The 27,464-nt window shown below is 40.5% G+C and overlaps 1 protein-coding gene across 1 annotated transcript in view; it reads right to left on the bottom strand.

Annotated features, from left to right (window-relative positions):
- The window catches only part of LOC133635234 (ephrin type-B receptor 1-like), a 242,736-nt gene that overhangs the window by 8,928 nt on the left and 206,344 nt on the right, over positions 1 to 27,464 (bottom strand). Inside the window, exons 14-17 of the mRNA XM_062028178.1 lie at positions 22,849 to 23,096; positions 10,487 to 10,554; positions 9,885 to 10,032; positions 6,681 to 6,830 (exon numbers count right to left, since the gene is read on the bottom strand). Of these exons, the coding sequence (XP_061884162.1) occupies positions 6,681 to 6,830; positions 9,885 to 10,032; positions 10,487 to 10,554; positions 22,849 to 23,096 (614 nt within the window). The remainder of the gene's footprint in view (positions 1 to 6,680; positions 6,831 to 9,884; positions 10,033 to 10,486; positions 10,555 to 22,848; positions 23,097 to 27,464) is intronic.

The raw sequence follows: 27,464 nt of genomic DNA, 5'->3' as shown, positions 1-27,464 counted from the left end.
ATGGGTGTATGTAATGTGTGTGACCTGTGAGTGAAGGTGCACAGCGACAAGTGATGCACGGTTTACACCCGAGACGCTAAAAAGAGAAAAGTTGATGACGAATGCCGTGTTTTCAACAAGACATGGTGCGCGCCTGCGCAATTGCGCACTGCTCAAGCGTCCTCTGCGCACAGCAAATATATGCCGCGCACCAAATCAAATCCTATCTGAATTCTAAACAAAATAAACACATTTATTCTGTGTAATTTTGCAATGCAACTTTGAGTGACAGTGACAACAAGCGGCCCTAACGGTGTTCGTCAACACCGTTCAATTGAACACCGTTCAATTATTGTAACGTCTATCGAGATGTTTCGAGGCCAGGAATTATATCGATCACTTTATTGAGCAAAACTGTTTATATTCGGCCAAAACCACACCAAAAACATGAGTAAAACACTCCTATCTCGAAAAACTAGTCATTTTCTGCCGTACAAACCAGGCCAAAACCAACTTGTCATTTGTCACCAACACGCATACCACTAAACCACTGGTGCGTTTATGGCCACACAAAAAGTCGGACAACTCAAACACCAAACAAAGTTACACTATGACTCCTCAGTCATACGTGTGCTTATTTTACTGTCATTTATTATTAATGTTAATTTATTTATATTAATCATAGAATGCTGTTACTAGAGAAAGTTACAGGAATGCACACTTCATCCTATGCTTACATTTCATTGTGCAACATGAGGATGTTTAAGGGGAACTAAATGTGATCTCTGAAAGGGGTACAAATGATTTCCAAAGCAGTGCTTTTGGTATAAAGTTAAGTTAGGTTAAATGAAAGTATTATTATTATCATTATTAATATTATTAATCTTACGGTATATATCAAAAATAATATTGAGCAAAATTTAATTGAAATATTGTCGATGTGGCCCTCCAGCAGTGCTCGTGTTGCTCATGCGGCCCCCGGTAAAAATTAATTGCCCACCCCTGACCTAAACTCTCCAGTTCCCTCACTCGGCGCCATTAGATTCCTTATGTTTAACCCTTCCAGTCGTGTTCCTCTCATCTGCTTTGGCTCCACTCACGCTTCTCGTACCCTGTGGCTCAGTCCCAGCATTGCTGTGTGGTGTTAACTGTTACATCTCCACACCTTCTGTGTGCTTTTTCTGCTTCTCACATCGTAAGTGTACATCCCAAGTGTTTTTTTTCCTCACTCCTTTTGAGTGCTCTTTTTGTTATTATTCCTTTTTAATTTTTGCTCTGCGTTGGGGTCCTTCTCCAACTAAGCCGATCGTGACATTTATATTCTTATCAGCAAAGGAGCAGGAGGAGCCGAGGAACATGTTTGCAGTGACATTTCATACTAAGTGCCCTATGCGCTTCTTTGTCATGACCTCACATGACAGTTATTGTTAGTTGTATGTATTTTGTTTTATCCCCTGTCCAGCAATCTTTTTTCCCCCACTTCCTGTTTTCCTCCATTTTCCACCACTATAGTCTGAGCGCTGTATCCCTCACCTGTCCCTGATGAGCAATCAGGACACCTGTACCTGGCTGCCAATCAGGCTGCTTCTCATCATGTTTGCTTGGAACCGCAACCTGCTGCATGGCTTTACCTACGCTTCTTTTGTGCACTTCCGTGCTGCAATATTTCTGTTTTGTTTTTCCAAAAAAAATGTTTTTTTACTTGCATTTCTCCTGCTGTCTCTGGATCCTGGAGTGCAGAACAACAACGCCCACATCAGACAGGAACATTCTTCATGCAAGACGGGGCTCGCCACTGATTACTTCTTAACTATCAATGAACGACTTCTTAATCAGTTCCTTATTTCTTTAGTTTAGAGTAGTGGCTGCTGATGGCAGGAGCTCTGTGTTCTTGTGTCATTCTTTTGTGTTCCTGATGTTTCCCTCTTGTTTTCATGTGTTTTTTTTTGCCTTTTGGTTTGGGACCCTTTGGGACTGTGCGACAAGGGGTGGCACTTTCGTGACTTCTGCTGTGCTTTTTTGTGAACTTCTGGATCTGCCTCCCGGGAGCCTTTTGGTCATGGAGACCAGCTGCTGTGTCTCTGCCACACCAGAGTCCATTTGGAGAGACTGGAGGAGATGCAGATGAAGAGACAGGGCTGCGGAGCTTGCGCTGAGCGCCGGGACGGACAAGCTTCACAGTGTCTTGGCTGAATGAGCAGGTATCGGACGCATCGGTCTCCTTGGACGTATCCTCGCTCATCCATGCAGACTGGACACTGGCCGAGAGTTAGTGGGCGGCCGAGGGTGGAGTTGGCTCTCTTGGTTGCTTTGTTGGGTCTGCTCCTGTCTCCGGCCATGCTCCCTCCACCCCAGCAGACGATGGCGTGGAACACCGCAGAGGCCACCACAGTGTATATGTTTTTTGTTGTTGTTGTTGTTTTACTTTTGTGGCTATGTGTAGAAATGGCTGGTTGCATCAGCTCTGCTCTTTTAATGTCTTTAATGTTCTTTGATGTTTCCCTCTTACACACGTTTATGTGTGCTATGGCTATGAGTTTTTTTCCCCCTGGACCTCAGTCTGGACCCCCTCTCCAGAGACCCAGGCTTAGACTGTTTTTTTAAAGGGAGCCGGAAGTTGGCAGAGCCAGAAGTTGACAGACCCGTCAGCGATCCTGTTCTGTCTCCCTGTAATGTTTGTCTGCTCTTGAATGGGATTGGGCTGAAAATCTTAATTTCCCCTCTGGGATAATTAAAGTATTTCTGATTCTGATTCTGATTTACCAGGTTTTCCATTTTACGAGTCTGTTATTCATCAAACTGGGACATAACATAAGGTTTTCTGTATAAACATCAACAGCTGTCTACAGCCTGTTTTACAGTTTAAACTCTGTTTTTGGACCGTAGCCTTCTCGTTCGATTACTGACCTGGGGAACCTTGTTTTTTTATCTCCGCCTATACAATTCAAACCCTGCAAGCTGTTGCCTTTAAGCCTTGAGCTGCCTTTAAACAAGTGGAAGTGAAAGTCTTTGAAATCCCACGTCAGGTTTCTTTTTACTAGTTGAACGTAAATTATAAGCTGGAATCAGTGTACTGCGTGGGACATTGAGGGAATGCCACGCTGCTCAGGCTGTAAATGCTGCAGCGGGGATTTGTCTGTGAACTGTACTTGACCCTAACACATTTTTCTGACTTTTTGCTGCAAAGCGATGCCTTCCAAGCATCACTGTCAATCATAACAGCAGCAATTGTAGTGAAACATCACAGGTATCCGTCATGATTAATTCATGTCCAACACACAGCACCGCTGGTAGCCCCCACTGACAATTCCATCGCTCCCCTTTTCTTTGAAATATTTTGGGTGTTAGAACCAGATAATTGTGTGTGCGGCTTCTTGCCTGTGTGTGAGTGGTGCAGCTATGTGTGAGGTTCATGCATACTTAATACCCCACCAGACCCTTGTTAGCTGCAGTGCTGCCGCATACTCCCCTCATCATTATACACTGTCTGTGCCATTATAAAAATGTCTCTATCAATATACCGACTCTGTCATAGCGCTGCTGCATCGGCAGCTTCTCTTGCTCCAGGGCAGCCGTGGGGGAATAAGAGGTGAGGCTACAAGGGAGCTGATCAACGTGTGGCGAAAGAGATAAATAGCGAAACATGGAGGACGTTTATCTTATGTACAGCAATTTAGATGCATTCTGTGGTTTATTTAGTTGTTATAAAATGCAGATAAAACATGTTCAGCAAGGATATCCTCAACAAAGTTATCTACTGCATCAACCTATCCAAAATTTAAAAAATAAAGCAACCTTATGGCAATTTTTTATCTAAATCTTGAGTGTGAATTTAGTTCAGTTCAGTTTCAGTTTATTTCGATACAATGTAATGCATCACACAATTCCAGTTGTTTTATTACAGCATGTCCGAAAAGGAGTAGGAAGAAGCAGAGTTTAGTTAATCCTACCCCTTTTCATACCATAGCAATTGTATCCAATGTCCTTGTTCTCTGTAATATAACAGTGAACAAATAAATAATAAATAAATAGTATACCATAGTAAGCAAACAAATATTAAATACATAAATAATCTTTGTCTCAATAAAAAAAATAAAAGGGTTCAAGATGTTCATCATAATTCTTGTTCTGTGTACTTTGTGAACACCTGTAGTTTGAACAGTCTCTTGAACTGAATCATATTGGTGCTTTGTTTGATTTCTTTGGTTAATCCGTTCCATAATTTAATTCCACTTACTGATATACTAAAGGTTTTAAGTGTTGTACGAGCATACAAATGTTTTAATTTAGTTTTTCCTCTAAGGTTATATTTCTCCTTTGGTCAGTACCTATTAAAGTACTGATTTTGGTACTCATCTCTAATTGTGCGGGGATTCGGTATGGAGCTATACCGAACCAAAGTCTCATTACCAAATACGAATACATGTACCGTTATACCGGGGATCAGCAACCCGTGGCTGTAGAGCCACATGCGGCTCTTGAGCGGCGCCCTGGTGGCTCCACGGATCTTTTTCGAAAATTGTATGGAAATGGGGTGAAAAATAGTTTTTTTGTGGTAATATGGTTTCTGTAGGAGGACAAACATGACACAACCCTTCCTAATTGTTAGAAAGCCCACTGCTTAATATGTTTGTGTTTATGTTTCAATGATGAGAGCATTTGGCGAGCGCTGTTTTGCCCTACTAATTTCAGCGGCCCTTGAACTTACCGTTGTGTGGACTGTGACTCAACATTTTGTTTACATGTATAACTTTCTCCGACGCTGCCACAGAAAGACGTGTTTTATGCCACTCCTTCTTTTGTCTCATTTTGTCCACCAAACGTTTTATGCTGTGTGTGAATGCACAAAGATGAGCTTTGTTGATGTTATTGACTTGTTATGGCATGCTAATCAGGCATATTTGGTCACTGCATGACTGCAAGCTAATCAATGCTAACATGCTATTTAGGCTAGCTGTATGTACATATTGCATCATTATGCCTCGTTGGTAGGTATATTTGAGGTCATTTAATTTCCTTTACTTATGTCTGTGTATTTACTTTATTTTTCCATGTTTCATGTATGTAAGATTGGCTGCATTTCTGATAGTTGTTAGTGTGCCATGTTGTTCCAGACCACAGCAAACATTAGCCAGCTTGCAAAGATTGTAATAAATCCATTAGAAAAAGGCAGCCTGCCGTTTCCTTTAACTTGGTCACACACATCCATACTTTGGTCATTCTAAGACAGTCATTTCCAGGAGTTATCTCATCCTGTGAGAAGTTTTACTAATGTTTTCCAATGTTGTAAAAATGTGTTGAATAAATATTACATTTCAACATTTCTGTCAACGAAGATTTGCGTCAGCCTGCGACACATAGTCATTTTGATAGTAAGCTAATATAACTAATTAGCCACTTACATCATGTGTTACATCCATACTTGCCAACCCTCCCGGTTTTACCGGGAGACCCCCGGAATTCAGCACCTCTCCCGATAACCTCCCGGAATACATTTTCTCCCGATAAACTCACAGAATTCAGCCGGAGCTGGAGGCCACGCCCCCTCCAGCTCAATGCGGACCTGAGTGGGGACAGCGGCGACAGTCTGTTTTCACGTCCGCTTTCCCACGATATAAACAGCGTGCCTGCCCAATCACTTTACTGTAGAATGATCGAGGGCGAGTTCTTGGTTTCTTACGTGGGTTTATTGTTAGGCAGTTTCATTAACGTCCTCCCAGCGCGGTAACAACACACAACAACAGCAGTCACGTTTTCGTCTACCGTAAAGCAGTTCGTCTGCCGTAAACAGCAATGTTGTGACACTCTTAAACAGGACAATACTGCCATCTACTGGATAGCCTCCGGAACACTGAAATTCAAGTATTTATTTTATTTATATGTATAATAAAATATATATATATATATATATATATATATATATATATATATATATATATATATATATATATATATATATATATATATATATATATATATATGTAGCTAGAATTCACTGAAAGTCAAGTATTTCATACATATATATGTATATATATATATATATAGTCATATATATATATATGAAATATATATGAAATTCTCGAGTTGGCGAATTCTAGCTGTAAATATACTCCTCCCCTCTTAACCACGCCCCAACCACGCCCCCAACCACACCCCGCCCCCGCCCCACCCCCCACCTCCCGGAATCGGAGGTCTCAAGGTTGGCAAGTATGGTTACATCATTATAACACTTATACAAGTCTTTTAATTTTTTGCGGCTCCAGACAGATTACTTTTTTGTATTTTTGGTCCAATATGGCTCTTTTAACATTTTGGGTTGCCGACCCCAGCGTTACACCGATGGTGCACTGCATACTACAGTACTGTATACTATTGTTTTAATAACAGTACATTGACAATTATGTGTTGTATAATAATAGTAATATAATATAATCATGACGTGTCTATATTGTAAAATAAGAACATGTTGTGTTGTATGACACTTAAATTAATGTCCTTATTCTCTGTGTTGCAGAGCCCCTGTTGTGAGAGACTACAAAGGGAAAAAAACACAAGCAGTCTCCCAATCAAACACATGGATTTGCAAAACAAACAGAAAAAAACCACAGGCATGACACAAAAGTCATTAGCTGGAGTGAGAACACACAACATAGAAGTCAAAGTGTCTTTGTTTCTTCTGATTAGTCATGCATCTGACTTACATCTTGGTTACTCATGTCCCAGTAAGGCCTTTCACCGTATGACATCACCTCCCAGGTGACAATCCCATAACTCCAAACATCTGACGCTGACGTGAACTTCCTATAGGCAATTGCCTCCGGAGCTGTCCACCGCACTGGGATTTTACCACCCTGACACAGAAGGAAGAGGAGAATAAACTGATAAGAGAGGGTGGGTGTGGGGGTTATCAAACAGAAACCGCTGATAAACACACACTTTGCACACAATGTTGGCCATCGTATTAAACATTGAGCGAGACGTCAACTGTGACAAAAAGAAAATGTCATATTTGATGTGCAGCTAAACACCAAACAGATGGTTGCTCGTCTTGTAAGATGGATTTTATTGCACCTTTTCCTCTGATACTCATCTGTTAGTCTTTTCTAATACATACAAAACACTCAATTAAAGCAAAAATTGCTTTAATTTCCTGGGCAACATAATTTGGCCATTGGACTATTTGGCTTCAGTTTGTACTCAAGTGGAATCCCAGCAATAATTTTTCACATAATGGTTTTAACAGACTGCTTTATTTCTTAATAATGCACAATATGTTGTCTATTTTATTGATCCCCTTACAATACATGTGTTCAGACGTTGGTACAATCGTGCAACGGTGCTTTCAACACTGGCTGCTCTGATCGAGGCTATTGTTCTCTAATGTTATATCATAGGGCTAGTTGGACTGAAGCATAGTTATGAAGACACATTGGAATGGGGTAAATATAATTTTTTTTAATTGCACAATATGTCTCCGTCAAATGTCATCAGATGACCTTTTGAGATACTCAGCATGTGTGATTTTAACATGTTGCAAAAGAAAGCTATAAAGTTTGGATTGCTATTAACCAGCTAACTAGTTTGACACGGTTGTTTGTTTGCATTGACGGCAGCAAGAAATTCTGTTTGCGGTTGCTGGTCACATACTTATATAGTCATATTGGTGCTGTTGAATTGTTATTAAAAAAAATCAGATTAATTACACTTTTGAATTTGGATAATTCATGATTAAGGTTATTATTCGCTTGCATACTACATTAACTAAAAAAAAGACCAACATTTTTGGACACAAATGCAATTTAATTGTCTTTCAAGAACACTTTTTTATATGTTTTACTTGAATGCACATCATTCTTTTTCCTGAAATTGGGAACAGTTTAGTTACATTTGCCAGAAAGTCTCCTCACTCATATTTGCACTGACACATGCATATACCTGATTACTGACTGTAAAGCAACCAGCCCTGCCATAACTATCCAAGGTTACGGTAAAAGAGCATGCACAGTCAAAAAAGATTTGCTTGATTAAACCACGTACATAATTAATTAGTGCCATACTTTGTTGTGATTAATTACATGAGTTAACTTGTTATTTCTGACAGCCCTAATTTAAACATATCCCTTATGTGTTATGTGTTTCCTCTTAATGCCCCTTGGACATTTTGTCTTAAGATGCATTAAGTTATGTATTTGTCAACTTGTCAATGCAATTAAACTTTCAAATGTAGTTCTACCTTCTTAAAAAAGACCCTTTAGTCTGTGACAATCATCCCCACAATGTGTCAGAGTGTCTTTGATAGTTAATTTTATTTTGCTTACAATGAGTTGGACAATGAAAGAGACACAAATTTCAAGACGACACCTTACACTTCAATTTAAAGGAGATCTATGAACCTTTTCCTCTTTTCTGGCGTATACATGTTACAATGTTGGATCAAATGATAAGGTTCATGCATTTGGGCATGAGCTCGTATGTAGATTTGGATGCTTCTGAATGTTTTGCAATCTGGTTACGTTGTGATGTCACAGCGAGGAGACAAACTTATTTGGACATTAAAGGGGTCATACTATGATTTTTTTTTCTACATTGCGGTGCACATTAATTGTAATGGTGGTTCTTTGGTCTAAATGTTGCATAGATTATGTTTTAAAGACCACCTTCAAGCCGCTTTGCACCGTTTGGTGGGCGGTCTTATTTACATGCCGCCACTTTGACTGCGTCTTCTCCCCGTCAGCCATGTTGTGGTTTTTAGCGCTTCCATGGTGAGTCTGCTAACAGATATAAGTTCGAACTATACGCTATTTGGTATGAGAAATGGCAACAGTGGAGGGTGCATGTGCATGTACGAGCCAGTCTGCCCCACAACGATAAAATAGACAAAAAGAAGGAGATTATTGACTACAGTGTAGGGTTGTACGGTAAACCGGTATTAGTATAGTACCGCGATACTAATGAATCATATTCAGTACTATACTGCCTCTAAATTCGGTACTATACTGCCTCTAAAAAGTACCGGTCAAACAACAGAATAAGTGAATAAGTGATTATTACATGTTAACAGAAGTGTAGATAGAATATGTTAAAAGAGAAAGTAAGCAGATATTAACAGTAAATGAACAAGTACATTAATAATTCATTTTCTACCACTTGTCCTTAATAATGTTGACAAAATAATAGAATGGAAAATGACACAATATGTTTCTGCATATGTCAGCAGCTAAATTAGGAGCCTTTGTTTGCTTACCTCCTAATAAAAGACAAACTTGCGATAAGAAACATATGTTTGATGTACCCTAAGATTTTTTGTTAAAAAATAAAGCCGATAATGCAATTTTTTATTTATTTAGAAAAGTATCGAAAAGTACCGAAAAGTATCAAAATACATTTTGGTACCGGTACCACACTACTACAGTGTAGGTTTTAGGTACATTTCTACCATAAATGGAGATATCCGCTGATGTCACAACTGGAAAAAATGTCACAAATTGGTCAAATTCCAAAAGGCTCGTTTGGAAGAAGTATGAAGGAAGGCCATATTGTTTTATAAATATCTTCGCAATGCCTCCATGGTTTGATTTCAAATTTTCACGAGTCATGACGATCCCAAATACACAAAAACAGGTACCAATAGGTAGGAAAAGTAGGTTTTGCATAATAGGTCCCCTTTAATTTCAGTCAAATTCAGATATTTAGCAATTAACTATCATCTCTTTGTCAAAATCAGCTGCTTTTACTGGTTTAAAAAAATATACAGTATATTTAAAAGAAGCAAAAAAAATATATAATATGACAATTATTGGGTCTTAAAATGTGCTATAATAATATTGCAGCAACATGCCTGGCAACACAGAGCATATCAATCATTCAAGAATGTCGATTATTTGTGAGTGTGTTTGTGTGCTCACCAGTGAGCTGGTGTAAGTGGGGTCAGATGTGTCCTCCTCCAGATAACGAGATAAGCCGAAGTCGGACACCTTACACACCAAGTTACTGTTAACCAGGATGTTGCGAGCAGCCAGGTCTCTGTGAACGTAACTCATCTCTGCCAGGTACCTGGAACATCAACATCATTTACCGTGTTATCTACCGCCAGCTAGTGGAAGAGGGTAATGGTATTTGCTGTGTCAGCAAGTCACTCTTATCTTTTTCTGAATGTGTTTTAAGGCTCGGGAACATGTGCATTTGGGTTATTATCCCAGCGGGCGATTTATGTGTATGTTTTGTGTGTCAGTGTAAAGTAAATACATGCAGAGGATTACAGTAGTGTTGGATCAGAATGTTTGTGAACACCCACAGCATGTTGGAGCTGCTTATCTGGGAACAACACATGACCAGACTGCATCGGAGATCACCACGAGTGAATACTTTGGTTACTGCAAAATCTAATTTCACATAATGACCAAAATATTCATAGAAAAGAAAACGTTTTTTCTTCATCCCGATAATAAATTGTTTTGTTTTTTTCATAGCAGAGAGCATGTTTGTGTGTGTGTGTGAGCGTGTGTACCTCATTCCAGATGCGATGCCTCTCAGCATACCAACCAGCTGGATCACGGGGAACTGCCCATCATTTTGCTGCAAAAGCATGAGCAACACATGAATATTTCTATTTTCTGATATCATGTGTTTTCATCTCGCAGAAGTTCGAGCAGGTGAAATGATGCCAGTGTGACATTTATCATTCCTAACAAGCATTTAGGGAAAAAGGGAGCAGGGTGCAGAACAGCTGGTTGGTACAGGAAACATTCATCATTTCATCATTTTCAATAATCAGGCTGAGTGATGCAAAATGCACAGATGCTTTGGATTGGCCTATATTAGCGCATAATGACCAATTATTGCTTCTTCTTTTTCAAATTGTCATCCATCATAGGAAGTGCAAATGTTTTCACTGTTTGCATAAGACAGTAACAACATTTATGGTATATATAATTTAAATGAGACCAAATCATGCCTTTTTTGTCATGTATTGCTTGGATTTTAATGATGTCACGTCCGGCTCATTAAATATGTGTGGTGGTCATGCCAGCGTCTGTTCTTGAGTTCGAGTTTATTTCGAACATGCATGCACACAGCATGATACATCACAATTTCCAGTTTCTCTATTCAACATGTTCGAAAAGGAGTAGGAAGAAGCAGAGCTCATTTAATCCTAACCCTTTTCCTTTACATAGCAGTTGCTAAAAATTTTGTTCACTTCCTGTTCTCAATTTATTCACAATACACTCCATAAGTAATAAATCATTTTTAAAAATACATAAATAATAATTAGTGAAGTAAGTTATATTTCATATGGTGAGATAAGTAAGATCATCTAGAAAATGAATGGATGGATGAAATAAATTCAGAATGTTTATCATGGTTCTTCTTCTTTGTACTTTGTAAACACTTTAAGTTTGAAAATTTCTTGAAGTGGATTATATTAGTACATTGTTTGATTTCTTTGCTTAATCCATTCTTAATGAGTTCTTATTGAGTAGTAGGTGCCATTTAGCCTTTCTCAAAGAAAAATACCCTATGCTTGTGTTGTTTGAGTGTACGAACTGATCAAATCGCAAAAAGAATAAGCATTTCTTCAGCGTTTCTCGAGAGGTAATCAAGAAGAGCGGAAGAGTGCAAAATTTTACAAAAGATGACGAGTAAAGTGTCATGCAGTTCTATTATTTTGTCAAAATTATTAAGAGAAGTGGTAGGAAATTAATTATTAATCTACTTGTTCATTTACTGTTAATATCTGCTTACTTTCTCTTTTAACATGTTCTATCTACACTTCTGTTCAAATTTAATAATCATTTATTGTTCTGTTGTTTGTATACTTTACATTAGTTTTGGATGATACCACAAATTTGGGTATCGATGGGTGTCATGGGTCCGGGAGGGTGACAGATCTTCTCTCTGTGTCAACAGAAAAAGCATGCCAGTTGGCCTTCCGGAAATTCCATCTTTTGACAGGCTTCCCGCCGACCGGCTGCACCAGTGATGGTATTCTGATGACTAATGGTCGGTGGTGTGATCCGGGGAACCTGTCAATGACCCTTCTCTCTGGCATCGGGTCATTACTGTGGAACACAGCAAAGGCGAGGTCTGGGTTGGTGAAGGTGTTCCATCTGGAGGAGTAGAAGCTTGGTGGCTCTTTGGGGTCAAACAGGAGATGGGCGTTGGCATTGGAGGCCCAATCGCTCAGCGTCTCCCCATCCGGTGTTGTGTGGGAGTATCCCCAGTCGGTGTGCTGGCAGTTAAAATCCCCGGCGTAGATGGCGGGTGCCGGGGTAGTTGGGAGGGCCGATGTGGACAGTACAGATGGTGGGGGCTTGTACACGTTCACAACCGTTGTTGTCTGTATCCTCGTGGACATCCACTCGAGACTAGCGCCTGGAGGGGATTGGCCTGTGGCTGTCCAGCTGAGGTCAGACCTGACAAAGGTGGCCATCCCGTGCTGCCTGCTGAGGATGGAGCCGGCGAGGTGGAACCCGGGCAACTTGAGAAAGTCTGCTTTTCCACAGTGCGTCTCCTGAAGGAAGACGGCCGCGACTTCATGGGAGTCGGCGAGGTGGCGTATGATGTCCAGTTTGGCGGTGGTGAGGCCCTCGACATTTAGCTGGAGCACTGTCAGGCCCTGGCGCTCGATGGTCGGGATGGCTGCCCGCCCTGACATGGGCTTGCGTCCCCCCGGCCTCTTGCGCCCTGATCTGACAGCTTGACGATTGGGTGGCGACATTCGTTTCATGAGCTGGTCTTGCACCATATCTCATTACTTGCAGGGGAGGCCGCATGGAGGCTGTCATCTTCTCCCCCGTCTTGGTTTTAATGCACCTGTAGCGCTTCCCAGAGGGCAGCAGGTGGAACAGGTCAGAGCCAGGGTGGGTGCTGTCCTTGATTATGGCACTGGCTCTGTTGAGGCAGCGGGAGGTGTAGATGTCCATCAGAGAGGGCGGCCGATGATCTTCTGAGCCGTCTTGACCACTCTTTGCAGCCTCTCCCTGTCTGCTGCAGTGCAGCTGCCGTACCATACTGTAATACAGTAGGTCAGCAGGGTCTCGATGGACGAGTGGTAGAAGGTCAGCAGCAGGTCAGGCTTCAGGTTGTACTTCCCGAGGACTTTCAGGAAGTGTAGCCGCTGCTGAGCCTTCTTGATGATTGATGTGGTGTTGACTGTCCAGAAAAAGTCGTTAGAGATGTGGACTCCAAGGTACCGGACGGTGTGGACCCCCTCCACACGCTCGCCGTTGATGTAGAGGGGGGCAGGGTCGGTGCTGCTCCTCCTGAAGTCGACGATGATCTCTCTGGTCTTGCTGGTGTTGAGAGCGAGGTTGTTCTCCGAAGACCAGGCCGTCAGCTTCAGGACCTCCTCCCTGTAGGCAGCTTAGTCACCCCTGGAGATGAGCCCGACCACTGTGGTATCGTCAGCGAACTTGATGATAAGGTTGTCACTGTGGGCTGGACTGCAGTCATGGGTGTAGAGGCAGTAGAGGAGGGGGCTCAGCACACAGCCCTGTGGGGATCCGATGCTCAGCGTGCGGGTGGATGAGAGGTGAGGGCCAAGTCTCACATTCTGGGGTCGGTCCGTTAGGAAGTCCCTTATCCAGGCGTTTGTGAGAGGGGGGAGGCCAAGAGTGTCCAGTTTATTGCAGAGTCTGTCCGGGATTATTGTATTGAAGGCAGAACTATAATCCACAGAGAGCATCCGGACGTAGCTCTGCTGCTGCTCCAGGTGGTTCAGAGCAGAGTGGAGAGCAACAGCGATGGCATCCTCTGTGGATCTGTTCGCCCGGTATGCGAACTGGTGGGGGTCGAAGTCTGGAGGGATATGGTCCTTGATGTGCTGGAGAACCAGTCTCTCGAAGCACCTCATGATTACCGGAGTGAGGGCCACTGGTCGGTAATCATTCAGGCTGGTGATGGGAGACTTCTTCGGCACCGGGATTATTGTAGATGACTTCAGGCAGGATGGATTGACTGCCTGAAGATCCTGGTGAGGGGGGGAGCGAGCTGGTGGGCGCACGCCTTGAGCACCTTTCCAGGTACTCCGTCTGGTCCGGCAGCCTTCCTGGGGTTCACAGCCAGGAGCACTCGTCTGACACTGTGCTCCTTTACAGTGAGTGGAGTGGTGCCGGAGCCCAGTGGGGGCGGGGGAAGGGCTGGAGCAGATGAGTGTCCCTGGGGGGTTTCGAAACGGGCAAAGAAACAGTTAAGCTCCTCTGCCAGTGTCGCACTCTGATCCGCAGTTGTCACACCGTGGCCTCTGTAGTTCGTGATGTCATGAATGCCCCGCCACACCTCCCGTGAGTTATTGCTGGACAGATGGGACTCTATGCACCTCCTGTGGTCCGCCTTTGCTCTTTTAATCCCTCTCTTCAGGTCGGCTCTAGCAGCACTGTACAGTGCCCTGTCCCCTGACCTGAAGGCTGCGTCGCGGGCCCTGAGGAGTGTGCGGACCTGGCTGGTCATCCAGGGTTTCTTGTTGGGGTAAACCCGGATGGTTTTTTCCACAGTCACGTTCTCGATGCAGAACTGTATGTAGTCCAGCACCGTTCCTGTGGCTGTGTCCAGCTCCTGTTGTTGGAAGAGGTCCCAGTCTGTGTGTTGGAAGCAGTCCTGATGTTTGGGGAGTGCATCGTCAGGCCAGGTCATAACAGTCTTTGTGATGGGCCTGGCCTGGCGTCTGATGGGGGTGTAGGTAGGAGAGAGCAGGAGGGAAAGATGGTCTGACTGTCCAAGCTGGGGGAGGGGTGTAGCTCTGTACGCGTGCTTCATGTTGGTATACACGTGGTCCAGGGTGTTCTTGCCCCTTGTAGAACACTTCGCGTGCTGGTAGAACTTAGGGAGTACAGTCTTCAGATTGGCCTTATTAAAATCCCCTGCAATAATATGAACACCGTCGAGGTGGGCCCACTGCTGTTCGTTGACGGTGTTCAGCAGAAGAGAGAGCGCTGTGTTTACTTTGGCGTCCGGTGGAATATAAACAGCCGTGATGATAACAACAGACAGCTCTCTCGGGAGAAAAAAAGGCCGACATCTAACAGACATGTACTCCACTTCCGGGCAACAGTGCTTGTACATGGTATCATTACAGTGGATGTCAGGTGTAGATCCACCAATGGCGTTTGTTTACATTTTGATGCCGGTAAGCTACCGTGTGTAGTGAAGCATGTTTTGCTATTCCTCGTCCTGCAGGGATGCTACTTGTAAGAAACTTACTTTATTTGTCGCCATGGAGGCGGGGATTAGTGATTTAGAAGTAGCTAAAACACTGCCGACTGGGGCTGGACTTTAGCCGCTAGATAGCCATGTCTTAAAGCACCTCTTCTGGTGGGCAGTGTTATAACTTCACCTTTATTGTTACCGAGTATGATTCATTAGCATCGCGGTACTATACTAATACCGGTATACCGTACAACCCTAGTATAGAGAGATATATTCTATATTCTATTGCAGAGTTGGATTTTTTGCTCGTATCTGCTTTTTGCAGGAACATCCAGGCTCCTTGCCTACTCAGATAGTTTGCGCACCGCCTGCTGCGTGACAGCCATCTTGGCTTGGTTGACCACCACGGCATTTCACTTCCGGGAAGAAGTCACGTGACAGAATGCAAGCAATTGTAAAATTTCAAACAGCCTTGTGTAAAAAAGCAGTATAAGCTGCAGGGGGCATGGGTGTTGCATACTGGTTGTGAAAAGGGGAAGAAGTGATAATAAAACCCTTTTAATCATTGAAATGTGACAAAACATGGATGCACACAAATAGTCACTCAAACTTCACAAGAACTCTGTTTAGCCACCGTCAACCACATTTTGTTTTTCGTTGGCTTTTTTGACTTCTTACAACGGGAGAAGAAAAACATACAGTAAGATTACAGGGGTGCCATTGTTACTAGCAACGTTTTTTTTAAAGGTAAGGCAGTTTTATTTGTATTTATTTAACTTTGTTTTACATGTGTGTGACGGATAAGAATGTTTAAATTTGACATAAAAGACATTGCATTTTTATGTTGTTGCTCCTGTTTCCTGTTTGCCCCTAAATGCAGTCCCTTTACGTTGGCGACGCGGCGTAGCGCACCTGCTGCCAATTACAAGTAAGTGGTGCTTTATAGCCCAGTGGTGGCAGCATGACGTCGCTGGTTCATTTGTTTTTCATCTGATTGTTGCCTGTATATCCAATGCACCCCCATTGCCTCACATGTCATCTTTTTCCCTGTGGTTCTTTTTTCAACTCACAGTGCTTCGGTTATCTATTTTTGCACGGGCACCTTTTATTTTCCTCTTTGCCTTCATTCAAGCTCTCTGCATCCTGGGGTCCGAGTCTTTCACGGATCGTGGCCAAAACATTGATAGCAAAATGTCGAAATCACAATGTGATGTTAATGAAAAGAAAATGCCCTAGAAATATTGCATCTTTTGCTGCGACTTTTTGAAAAAGCTGCCACAAAATCAGACATTTTAGGCTGCAACATTGACACAAAAAAGTTTATGTCTCATTTTGTATTATTATGTCTGGAATATTGGATAAAACAAGTGTAAGAGTGACTAAGTGGCTGTTATATCGTGTCTCGAGGGTTCTCATATTTAGAAGCGCGTAAACCTTTTTTCATGCTCTTGCTATAACATCCCATCCATCCATTTCTACCGCTTATTCCCTTTGGGGTCGCGGGGGGCGCTGGAGCTACAATCTCAGCTACAATCAGGTGGAAGGCGGGGTACACCCTGGACAAGTCGCCACCTCATCGCAGGGCCAACACAGACAAACAACATTCACACTCACATTCACACACTAGGGCCAATTTAGTGTTGCCAATGAACCTATGCTCTTGCTATATTAATTTAGCGCGGTGAGGCCCGGAATCAATTAACCGTAATAAATGAAGGTTTACTATATTAGATCTGTGGGATGCAAGTAATTCCTCAGCCAACTAGAAGAAACATACAATAAAATCCAGATGGCATTGTTGACAAAAGAATCCAGACCAATTGTTGACATAGTTACAAACACACAAACACTTTGTTGACTATCCAACTTGTATGATACAGTAAACATACACTAATCCTAACCTAGCTTTGTTATGTATTTGGTGCAACACGCCTGTCATTGTGGCACTGCAGGGGTTCGCAAAATCTAGGACATTTTCCACAATAGGGTGCTGAACCTTTTGTTGGACACGCTATAAAGTTTGCAAGAAAATATGTTGCATATTTTCAACTGAAGTTTGAGCATGTGTGTGTGTCTTCCAATTCACTTTCTGCATCACGCTGCGTCTTTGATGCTCCTTTGGCTTAATTTTCTGCAGGCGCAACCTTCCACCATGTGCACGCATGCAGTATAAATCCTGCTCCTCTTGTGTTTGTTCTCTCCAGGATAGGCATGCTATAACCACAGCACCAGTAATCTTGACCATTGTGTGTATGCGTGTATGTGTGCATGTGTGCGTGTATTTGTGCGTCAATGGATGATTCCTCAGTCAAAGGAGGTCACACTGTGGGAAGCGAACATGAAACGATTCCTCATTCTGTTTTTAGCGGTGCCTAGAAAGGAGGCCAGGATCAAACGGATGGACTGATGGACAGACGGAGCGACGAGCAAAGCGAGGAGGAAAGAGCACAGGTAGAAAAAAAGAGATCATGGCACTCTTCCTCTCTTTGTATCTTTTTCAGGAAAAGCTGGCGAGCACTACGTTGTCCATCTGTTCCTAGGTTGGACTATATTTTCTAGTGCCCTTTTTCTAAATGTATCTAAAAAAATAAATGAATAAAACAACTATTTTCTGTAATCTTCATATAGTATCACATATGATTTTTTTTAAATCAATACATTTTGTGAAACTAAAACTAAACCAAAGTGAGAACAGACGTCTCTGTAACGGTGGGGTCGCATGGTTATGCGCTGGTCGTTTCGCCAAGATGCAGATGGACGTTCGGAAGCAGCATGCAGGTAAGAAAAAGGGTTTAATATTTTAACTAGGCATGAATACAAAAAATAGGAACATGCCGCTGCCACGGGAAGCTATAGAAAAACTAGCAAGGGAACAAGGAGCAAGAGACCAACGTGAAGCAAACAAAAGCGTCCCTACCACTAATCAGAGGCAGGGGAACATAATCAGCAACCATGGCAACAAGGAACACAAAAACAGGGGTGCTGAAACAGAACTAAACTTAAACAAAACATGATCCGGGCAACTAGGTGTGTAACGGTACGTGTATTTGTATTGAACCGTTTCGGTACGGGGGGTTCTGTTCGGTTCGGAGGTGTACCGAAGGAGTTTCCACACAAACATATAAAGTAACCGCCTAAGCTAAAGTCTTAACAAGCTGCTCCGCTTCCTTCTGCCTGTCTCTGTCAGTACTCTACGCAGCACCCAGCATTGTCCCACCCACACAACCATCTGATTGGTTACAAACAGAGCGGTAACAGCCAATCAGCAGTGCGTATTCAGAGCGGTAACAGCCAATCAGCAGTGCGTATTCAGAGCGCATGTAGTCAGTGCATAGCGTTTAGCAGGTAAGCATCAGGCTGCGGACTCTCCCCAAATTATAATAAACACCTCCCAATCAACTACTAGTAACATCACTATGAGCCCGTTGACATTCTAGAAATATAAAAGGCAGCTCAGCTCGCTAGCAGTCCTGGCTTGAGGTGAAGGCTAATTCACTTTACCTTTTTCTGTGTTGATTGAGCTGTGTTGAAGCAGCAAAAAAGGACATTATGTTAAATGAAGAGTTTCTGTCTCTGATAGTTGATATAATAATGTAAGTGCATCATTAGGCCTACATGAACTCCATGGTGTTCAGGGATGAAGAGTCTCTCCTATTGCTATTGTACAATTTTTTCAGCTGTAGTTACATTAATCATTAGTAGTGGAGCAGCCTAGTTTTGAATGGCAGGGTCCCTGCTATCACATGTTGATAAAAATATTACATTTACATAATAAAAATCAACTACAAGCTTCCCAAATGCTGTAATAAATAAAGCATGATGAGTTGACTTGAAACTGTTTAATGTTGCACTTTTTATATGTAGAAGAAAAGTTTTGTCATTGTATTTAATCTGAGCAACAACTTGAGGCAGTTTAATGTTGATTAACGTGGGCAGAATTATTATCGTGTTCCCAATGTTAAAAGGATAAAGCCATTGTTTACACATTTGGTAAATAAATAACCAAAATATTTATATTTTGTTGTTTTCTTACTGTACCGAAAATGAACCAAACCGTGTCCCCTAAACCGAGGTACGTACCGAACCGAAATTTTTGTGTACCGTTACACCCCTACGGGCAACAAATCACCACAGTCTCACTAGCAGGTTCACACCTATTTCAATATGCTTTTGTTTTTACACAAAAAATAACATTGTAGTTTTTGTCACCAATGGTGGGTTGAACTTTATTTAGAACATGCAGTTTATAAAGATACCTTTGACTTTTCCAATAATATGAGTCTGTTGTAAATAAGGTAATTAGATGCATGAGGTAACAAGCGCCATCCTCTGGTGAGACATATCAAACACTTGCCGGACAGAAATGACTGTCAACACACAAAGGGCGGGAGAAATGAGGATCAGGTGTGAAAAATTCACACCACTGGCAAAAGTTTGAGGTACAGTGGAACTTCGATTTACAAAACTCTCATTGTACAAACTTTTAAAATTACGAACCACAGATTGAATAAAAATATGCTTTATTGGACGAACCTCGTCTAAGTGTACCGACGTTTTATCCACCCATTGTGTGTCTCGCAGCACAGCAATCTTGTGCACGGCAGCACAAACATTGCGGGCTCATTGATCTCCGGTGCTCATTTAGTCAGCAAAGCAGTGTTGTCGTTAGCTACTGTGCTACTTTATGTCCTTTTTTAGTATTTTTTAGCCTTTTTACAGGTATTTTCTAGTTCTAGTACTGTAGCTTACTATGAGTCCAAATAAAGCAATTGAATGTTTGGTTTGGCATATTTAGGAAGTAGCCACAGCGTTGTCGACACTGCCTCCACCTCAATCTCCTTTTCTTCCGGTGCATACCAAAAAGATTAACCGGCAGGTTAAAGTGGATTTTATTTTTATTCCTGAGCTTTGTAGTGACCTGGCTGTTAAAAGTAAGAAGTTTTGTGATTTCAAACTGTGAGTGCACCACAAGGCTGACAATGTGTGTGTGTGTGTGGTCAAATGAGGCCAGTTCATAAGCTAGTTGTTGTTTTGACTTTTTTTTTTTTTTTACTAGAAAGTTGAAATTTATGGTATTCAGTAATAAAAGAAAGATAGAAGTTAGTTTATCCATAAACAATCTGAAAATTGAGAAGGTGTCTCAAATCAGATTTGTTGGGGTCATCTTAGGTGAAAAGTTGACATGGCAAGCTCATATATTGCATGTGAAAAATAAGGTATCTAAAAGCTTATTTATTTTGAACAAGGTTAAATACAGTTTCCCGTATAATACAATGAGAATGTTATATTGCTCAATTATTCTACCTTATTTCAATCATTGTGCAGAAATATGGGGAAATACATATCACCTTTATTTCTTTCACAGAAAAGAGTAATTTGTATAATTTTTACAGTAGGATACAGAGACCACACAAATCCACTCTTCATTAGGTCAGGATTATTAAAACTAAAAGACATTGTAGAATTGCATACTCTATTAGTGATGTTCAAAGCTAGAAATAAAGTTCTTCCGAAGGACTTATTATTTGTTATTTGTGTTCATGTCTGAAGGTGAGAACCACAGAAGGCCGTATGGTTTTAAACATCCAAGAGTGCGAACAAATTTGAAGCTAATATGCTTGTCTGTTGCTGGTGTGAAAGCATGGAATTCTCTAGACAAAGACTTAAAAAGTTGCAAGAATATCTTTGAATTTAAAAAGAGTTACAAAAAGAGACAACTGGAATTATATCAAACTGATTTTTGATTTTGATTGGACGTGTCATTTTGAAAATGCTTAAACAAAAATGAAAAGTATTTTGGAGTTCGGGTGTTGGTGGAGGGAACAGTGATAAAGTCATCTAAAATAATTTGTGTTAAAAAGAGGGCAGATAAATATAAGAATAGTATTTTTCCATCTGCTCCTTTCTGATCATGGAAATGTATAAGAAACAAAAAACAATGAAAGTGTCAACTGTATATGGTTTGTATATATGCATTTTCATGAAAGGAATAAAAAGAAATGATGAATAATGATGATGATCAATCAACCTCTTGTCTTAATTTTTTGATACAAAGTACTGTATAGCGCATTATATTCTGTTGAAAGTGTACACACAAATACTAAACTATGGACTTTTGTTGAGAATTTAACCCATTATTTAATGTTTGTATTTTTTCTTATAGAGATATTCGCTTCAACATACACACTTTTCTGTTTACAAACCCTGTCCAAGAACCATTTACGTTTGTAAGTCGAGATTCCACTGGATTTCCTTTTACACAGGCACCCTCCCATCATTGTCATGGCTCTGATAACACCTCTGATTATTGCTGGGACCATTCAGTGGCCCAAGAAAAACAGAACAAAAAAACCCTGGCTTTGTGGGGCTGTGTAAAAAGGGCAGCTGTGTCATATAGTGAGGCATGCATGAAAGGAAGGACGCACAGAGCTTTATAGGAGGAAGGCAGGAGACAATACTGAGTTGTTCAGCATTCTGCGTGCGCTCTATGAACAAATGAATCACCCACATGCATAATAAAGATGATTACAGGGTTCCCTGTCTATAATGTTTCAAATCTAAAATAACTACACTATATTGCCAAAAGTATTTGGCCACCTGCCTTGACTCACATATGAACTTGAAGTGTCATCCCATTCCTAACCCATAGGGTTCAATATGATGTCGGTCCACCTTTTGCAGCTATTACAGCTTCAACTCTTCTGGGAAGGCTGTCCACAAGGTTGCGGAGTGTGTTTATAGGAATTTTCGACCATTCTTCCAAAAGCGCATTGGTGAGGTCAAACACTGATGTTGGTCGAGAAGGCCTGGCCAGTCAAGTTCATCCACACCAGACTCTGTTATCCATGTCTGTATGGACCTTGCTTTGTGCACAGTCATGTTGGAAGAGGAAAGGGCCCGCACCAAACTGTTCCCACAAGGTTGGGAGCATGGAATTGTCCAAAATGTTTTGGTATCCTGGAGCATTCAAAGTTCCTTTCAATGGAACTAAGGGGCCAAGACAAACTTCTGAAAAACAACTCCGCACCATAATTCCTCCACCACCAAATTTCACACTATGCACAATGCAGTCCGAAATGTACCGTTCTCTTGGCAACCTCCAAACCCAGACACGCTGGAAATCGCTGAGGTCCTGAGAGCGGCCCATTCTTTCACAAATGTTTGTGGAAACAGTCTCCATGCCCAAGTGCTTGATTTTATACACCTGATTCTGATCCTTTGGATGGGTGGCCAAATACTTTTGGCAATATAGTGTACTATCCGTTTCTCATAGTCACCAACATTCTTTGTTTGGGTATTCAATTCCGCTGAATGATAAGTGGGCAAACTGATTACTTTGTTACTCACAGTGCTTGGTTGGCATATGAAAAGAGGGCAAATGAGAATTTTCCTCAAACACCGAATCTTACGAAAAGTGGCGCGCCCTAAACACAAAAGTTAACATTGTATGGGAATGTTTATGGCATCACGCTGGAGCAATGGTTTGCAGTAGATCTAAGTTTGAATCTCCATTGGGTGTACCGTGCCTATCTCCAAAGCCAGCCGGGATAGGCTCAAGCTTACAAGTGGCACCAATGAGGATAAGTGGTACAAAAAATGGATGGATGAATAGAGATGTTTATGTACTAGTAGCTGGACACACACTATTATATATGTATAGTAGCCAAAAGGTCACCTCTTTCACAAACTAAACAGCAGCATGAGATACAAGAATGTGTAACATACCCTTAAAAATGAGTCCAAGGCTCCATTTTCCATGAATTCTGTGATGATCATTGTGGGCCTGCTCTTGGTCACGACTCCCTCCAGCCGGATGATGTTGGGTTGGTCAAACTGCCCCATGATTGACGCCTCAGCCAGAAAGTCTCGCCGCTGCCTCTCAGAGTAGCCCACCTTCAGAGTCTTGATAGCAACAGGAATTTCTCTTTTCCCCGAAGGCTTCAGGCGGCCCCTGTACACCTCTCCAAATTCACCTGGAAGAGAAAATCTTAAACGTATTCTACAGAAAGTAACCAACATGCTTTGAGTTTAAATCTGACCGGCTTACTCTAAATGGCTGCAGTGTTATAAAACACAATATTTGGTTTGACTTCCATTCATAATGATGTGTTAAGTGTGTAAAATAATCGTGACACAAAAAAACTTTGGGCTGGTAGATTTGTCAGAACTGCTGTCAACATTTTTCAATGTAGTAAACCGAGCAGCCACCTGGTTGGTTGGCATTTATTTTGAACATCTACACCAGGGGTGTCCAAACTTTTTCCACTGAGGGCCGCACACTGAAATATCAAAGTAAGCGGGGGAAATTTTAATATTGTTTATTTTAAAAACCAATACAATATATGTATAAAAATATATACATTTAGGCCTCCACTCAGGCTTGATCCTGGGGACCCCAAAGGGTTTAGGTAAAAAAAATATAAAAAATGTGTCATTATTTAGTATTATTATTATTATTCAAGGTCTAAATCTCCAGATCAACATTAGGTCTAGCTGTCAATATAAAGTGTTTTTTCAAAATTTAAGTTGTATGCTCTTTTTGTCAAAGAAAACCCAGTTTTTTTATGGAAAAAACACAAAATATGCAATATTTTCCCCCAATAACATTTTAAAGTGGAATATTTGAGATTATATAATAATTGGAGCTCATAACATAACTCATAACAACATTAATTCATTATTATTTTTTGAGCAATGACACTTTACAAAAAATAAGTCCCACTAAAATTATTGGGGATCCAAAAGGGTCCTGCTCAGTAAAGTATTAAAACATAAATCATACTTTTTTTTTTTTACTTTTAACACAATTGTCTCAAGATCAACTTCAGATATATCCATCAATTATAAATTTTATTGTAGTTTATGTTTTTTGTTTGTTTGTTTTAGGCCCTTCTTTAAACAAAACAGCTTAGTTTTTTATATGGCAGACACAAAATATGCAACATTTTCCCCCAAAAATATTCCAAAGTGGAATATTTAATGTGACGTAATTGGAGCTTTGAATAGGTCAATAATTCATAATGACATTGATTTTGATTCATTATTATTTTTTAAAGAAAGAAACAGCCTGCATGGCAGCTTTGTGTTATTAGAGTAAAATTGCAACATGTTCTTGTTACATTTCACCTGTTTGCTCTTTTATACCACTTTTTATGTTTTTTATTTTTTTAATCGTATTTTTAGAATGTGCCGCGGGCCCGTTAAAAAATTACCTGCGAGCCGCAAATGGCCCCCGGGCCGCACTTTGGACATCACTGATCTACACAGTATCAATATTTTTTTACAACATGTCTAAAAAGGAATAAGAAGTAGCAAGGCTTTTCTAGTCCTCCCCTTTTTTTCTCTTCATAGCAAATACTAAGAAATATGTTCTCAATTTGTACTCAATTTACATCAATGTGTTCTAAATACATCAGTTCTTCTCATCAGTAGTTAAATCAGTTATGATTCACTTAATGAGATCGATAATATTTCATTTTCAATAAATTCATGACGTTTACCATAATTCTTCTTAGTACTTTGTAAACACTTTTAGTTTGAACAGCTTCTTAAACTGGATCATATTAGTACAATGTTTGATTTCTTTGCTTAATCCATTCCATAATTTAATTCCATATACTGATATACTGAAGGTCTTAAGACTTAAGTGTTGTACGAGCATACAAATGTTTTAAATTACATTTTTCTCTAAGGTTATATTGCTCCTCTTTTGTTGAGAAGAATTGTTGTATGTTTTTGGCTAGCATTTTATCGTATGCTTTGTGCATAATTTTAGTTGTTTGAAAATGCAACAAATCATTGAATTACAATATTTTGGATTTAATAAACAAAGGGTTTGTATGTTCTCTATATCCAACATTATGTATTATTCGAACTGATCTTTTTTGTAACAGTTAGTGAATGAAGTGTACTTTTGTAATTATTTCCCCATATTTCTACACAATAAGATATGGTAACACTAGCGAGCAGTAAAGAATATTAGGTGAATTTTGGTCAAGAACATTGTGGAGGGAGAGTGTGATCAGCGCGCCTGCAGGAGGAAAGATCACCGCCTCTGTCGATGGTGGTGAGGGCGGAGCACCATCGGATAGGGGCGGGGCAGATGATTCGATTTCACAGGTGGTACGTGGTAATCTAATAATCTGTTGTCTTTAACAGCAGAGAGGGAGAGAGGATATGGACGTGGCTGAAATGTCACAATCTACTGGAGAGAAAACTTGTGTCGAAAAATGATCATTAAAACCTTGTTGACCGTGGGACCGCTAGGAAGCGACTTCCACAAACATATTTTGCTTTGTTCATTATTAAACTATGTTTTGCCACCTTAATGTTGAATATTTTTTATATGAGATTTCAAGTTCATTTTATCATCTATTATTACGCCCAAAAATGGGATTTATTTTACTCTTTCAATATCTACTTCGTCTATTTGTATTTGTGTTTGACTTTCTCTTCTACTGTTACCGAATATAATTATTTTTGTTTTACTGAGTTTTTGTCAAACCATTCTTTTTAGTTTGTTCATTTCTTCTGTTATTATTTGTATAAGCTTCTGTGTGTTTTCTCCTGTACAAAACGCAGTCGTGTCGTCTGCAAATAATACTATAAGTCCTTTGTAACTTTACAAATGTTGTTTGTATTCGAATTCAACAATTTTGGTCCCAGTATTGATCCCTGGGGTACACCGCAAGATTTCTCTAGCTCCGTTGATATATTTTCACCAATCTTCACATATTGCTTCGTGTTGGTTAAGTAGCTTCTTATCCAGTTTAAAACAAGGCCTCTGATGCCATATCGTTCTAATTTTGTGATTAAAATATTATGATTAATTGTGTAAAATGCTCCATAAATGATCCATAAACACTGCTACTGTGCACTGTTTACTATCTATTGCGTTAGTGTGGAGTTGAAACTCAGTGTGAATGAAGTGTCCCTGCCCTGGAAGTAAGGAGCTGTCTCCTCCTTAATCTAACTCCTTGGTGAAGTACCAGAAAGAACTACATTTCCCAGAACACCAAGGTCAAGATGGCCACCAATTGGCTGATTCAAGGCAGCTGTTAAGGAATGGTGGTGCTGTCTCATTTCATGCAAGCAAGCAGAGCGGCAAGACGCAAAAATCTACAAGATCCATCTTTAAAAGACTTCCAACACACCAATGGTCGGTGAATACACCCACTTTGCAATATGCTGAAATGCTTATTTGTTAAAACTCACCTTGACATGTTGGTTTACTTACCTGTCTTAAATTGTTTTTAGTTTGAACCACAGCAAATTTACTCCAACCTTGAGCATTGATTGCATCTGGGTATTTTCTTACTGTTTGATAATTAAAAAGCTTGAGTTAATTGAATTGTTAAATAAGCTCAATTTAAAGGGATAAAAAGTCAAAGATTATGGTTAAAAGTAATAAAGATAAAAGCAAAGTTGAAGGATAAAAATGTTAAAACTTTTGCTTAAAGTTAAGCTAATTATACTTACCTTTATACTTACCTTACTAATTAAGCTACCTTATTAATTAAGCTAATTATACTTACCTTTTACTTACCTTTACTCCGTTTGGTGGATTTACTCAGTTCCATCATGGTAATGAATTTACACGATTGATTACTTAATTGCATGATTAGTTAAATGATTAATTGAGTGAACGATTAAGTAATTAAACGATTGATTGATTAAATTAAATGATCAATTAATTTTGACTTCTTTAAAGTGACTAAAACTACTTTTCTGATTTACTTGTTTCATTTTACTGAAACTGGTTAATTTGACAGTGCATTCACATGCATTTAATCTAAGTGTCTAGAGTCCTTTTGAAAAGTAATGTTAGATAATTTAAAAGTTTAAACAATGGTATTTAAAAGTTTGCAAATTTAACTTTAAAAATAATACCTGTTTGAGTCAGTTGAATTTGAACCTTTTTGTAAATACCTGTACATATATTGTTTTTCCATTGTTAACACTTGTGTTCGAAGGTTAACAACCTGATTGAATAAAGATCAACAGAAAAGAAACCAACAAAGCCAAAAGGTTGGATAAATAAAGTTGATCAATTGGAAATCCGAGTTGTCCTGGTGTCCTTTACGGAGTCAATAAGTGGAACTTGACAGTTGTTAACCACGGACCAGCCCTAGACAGTGAAGATCAAAGGCCTCAAGACCCAGGGGAGCTGTGGACGCCGGAGAAAACGGGATAAAGATGGCCGAAGAGGTATTGGGGAAGACTGCCGTGATCCTCAAGCAGGAGAGGACGACAGCCAAGAGGAACCTGACCAGAGTGGCCAACCTGATCTCCAGAGGAGCAGGCACCATGCTGCAATCCGAACTAAAAGAGGAGTTTGCCAA

Source organism: Entelurus aequoreus, linkage group LG19 (assembly GCF_033978785.1).
Source record: "Entelurus aequoreus isolate RoL-2023_Sb linkage group LG19, RoL_Eaeq_v1.1, whole genome shotgun sequence".
Taxonomy (NCBI): Eukaryota; Metazoa; Chordata; class Actinopteri; order Syngnathiformes; family Syngnathidae; genus Entelurus; species Entelurus aequoreus.
This window is presented reverse-complemented; position numbering and strand designations above follow the sequence as displayed.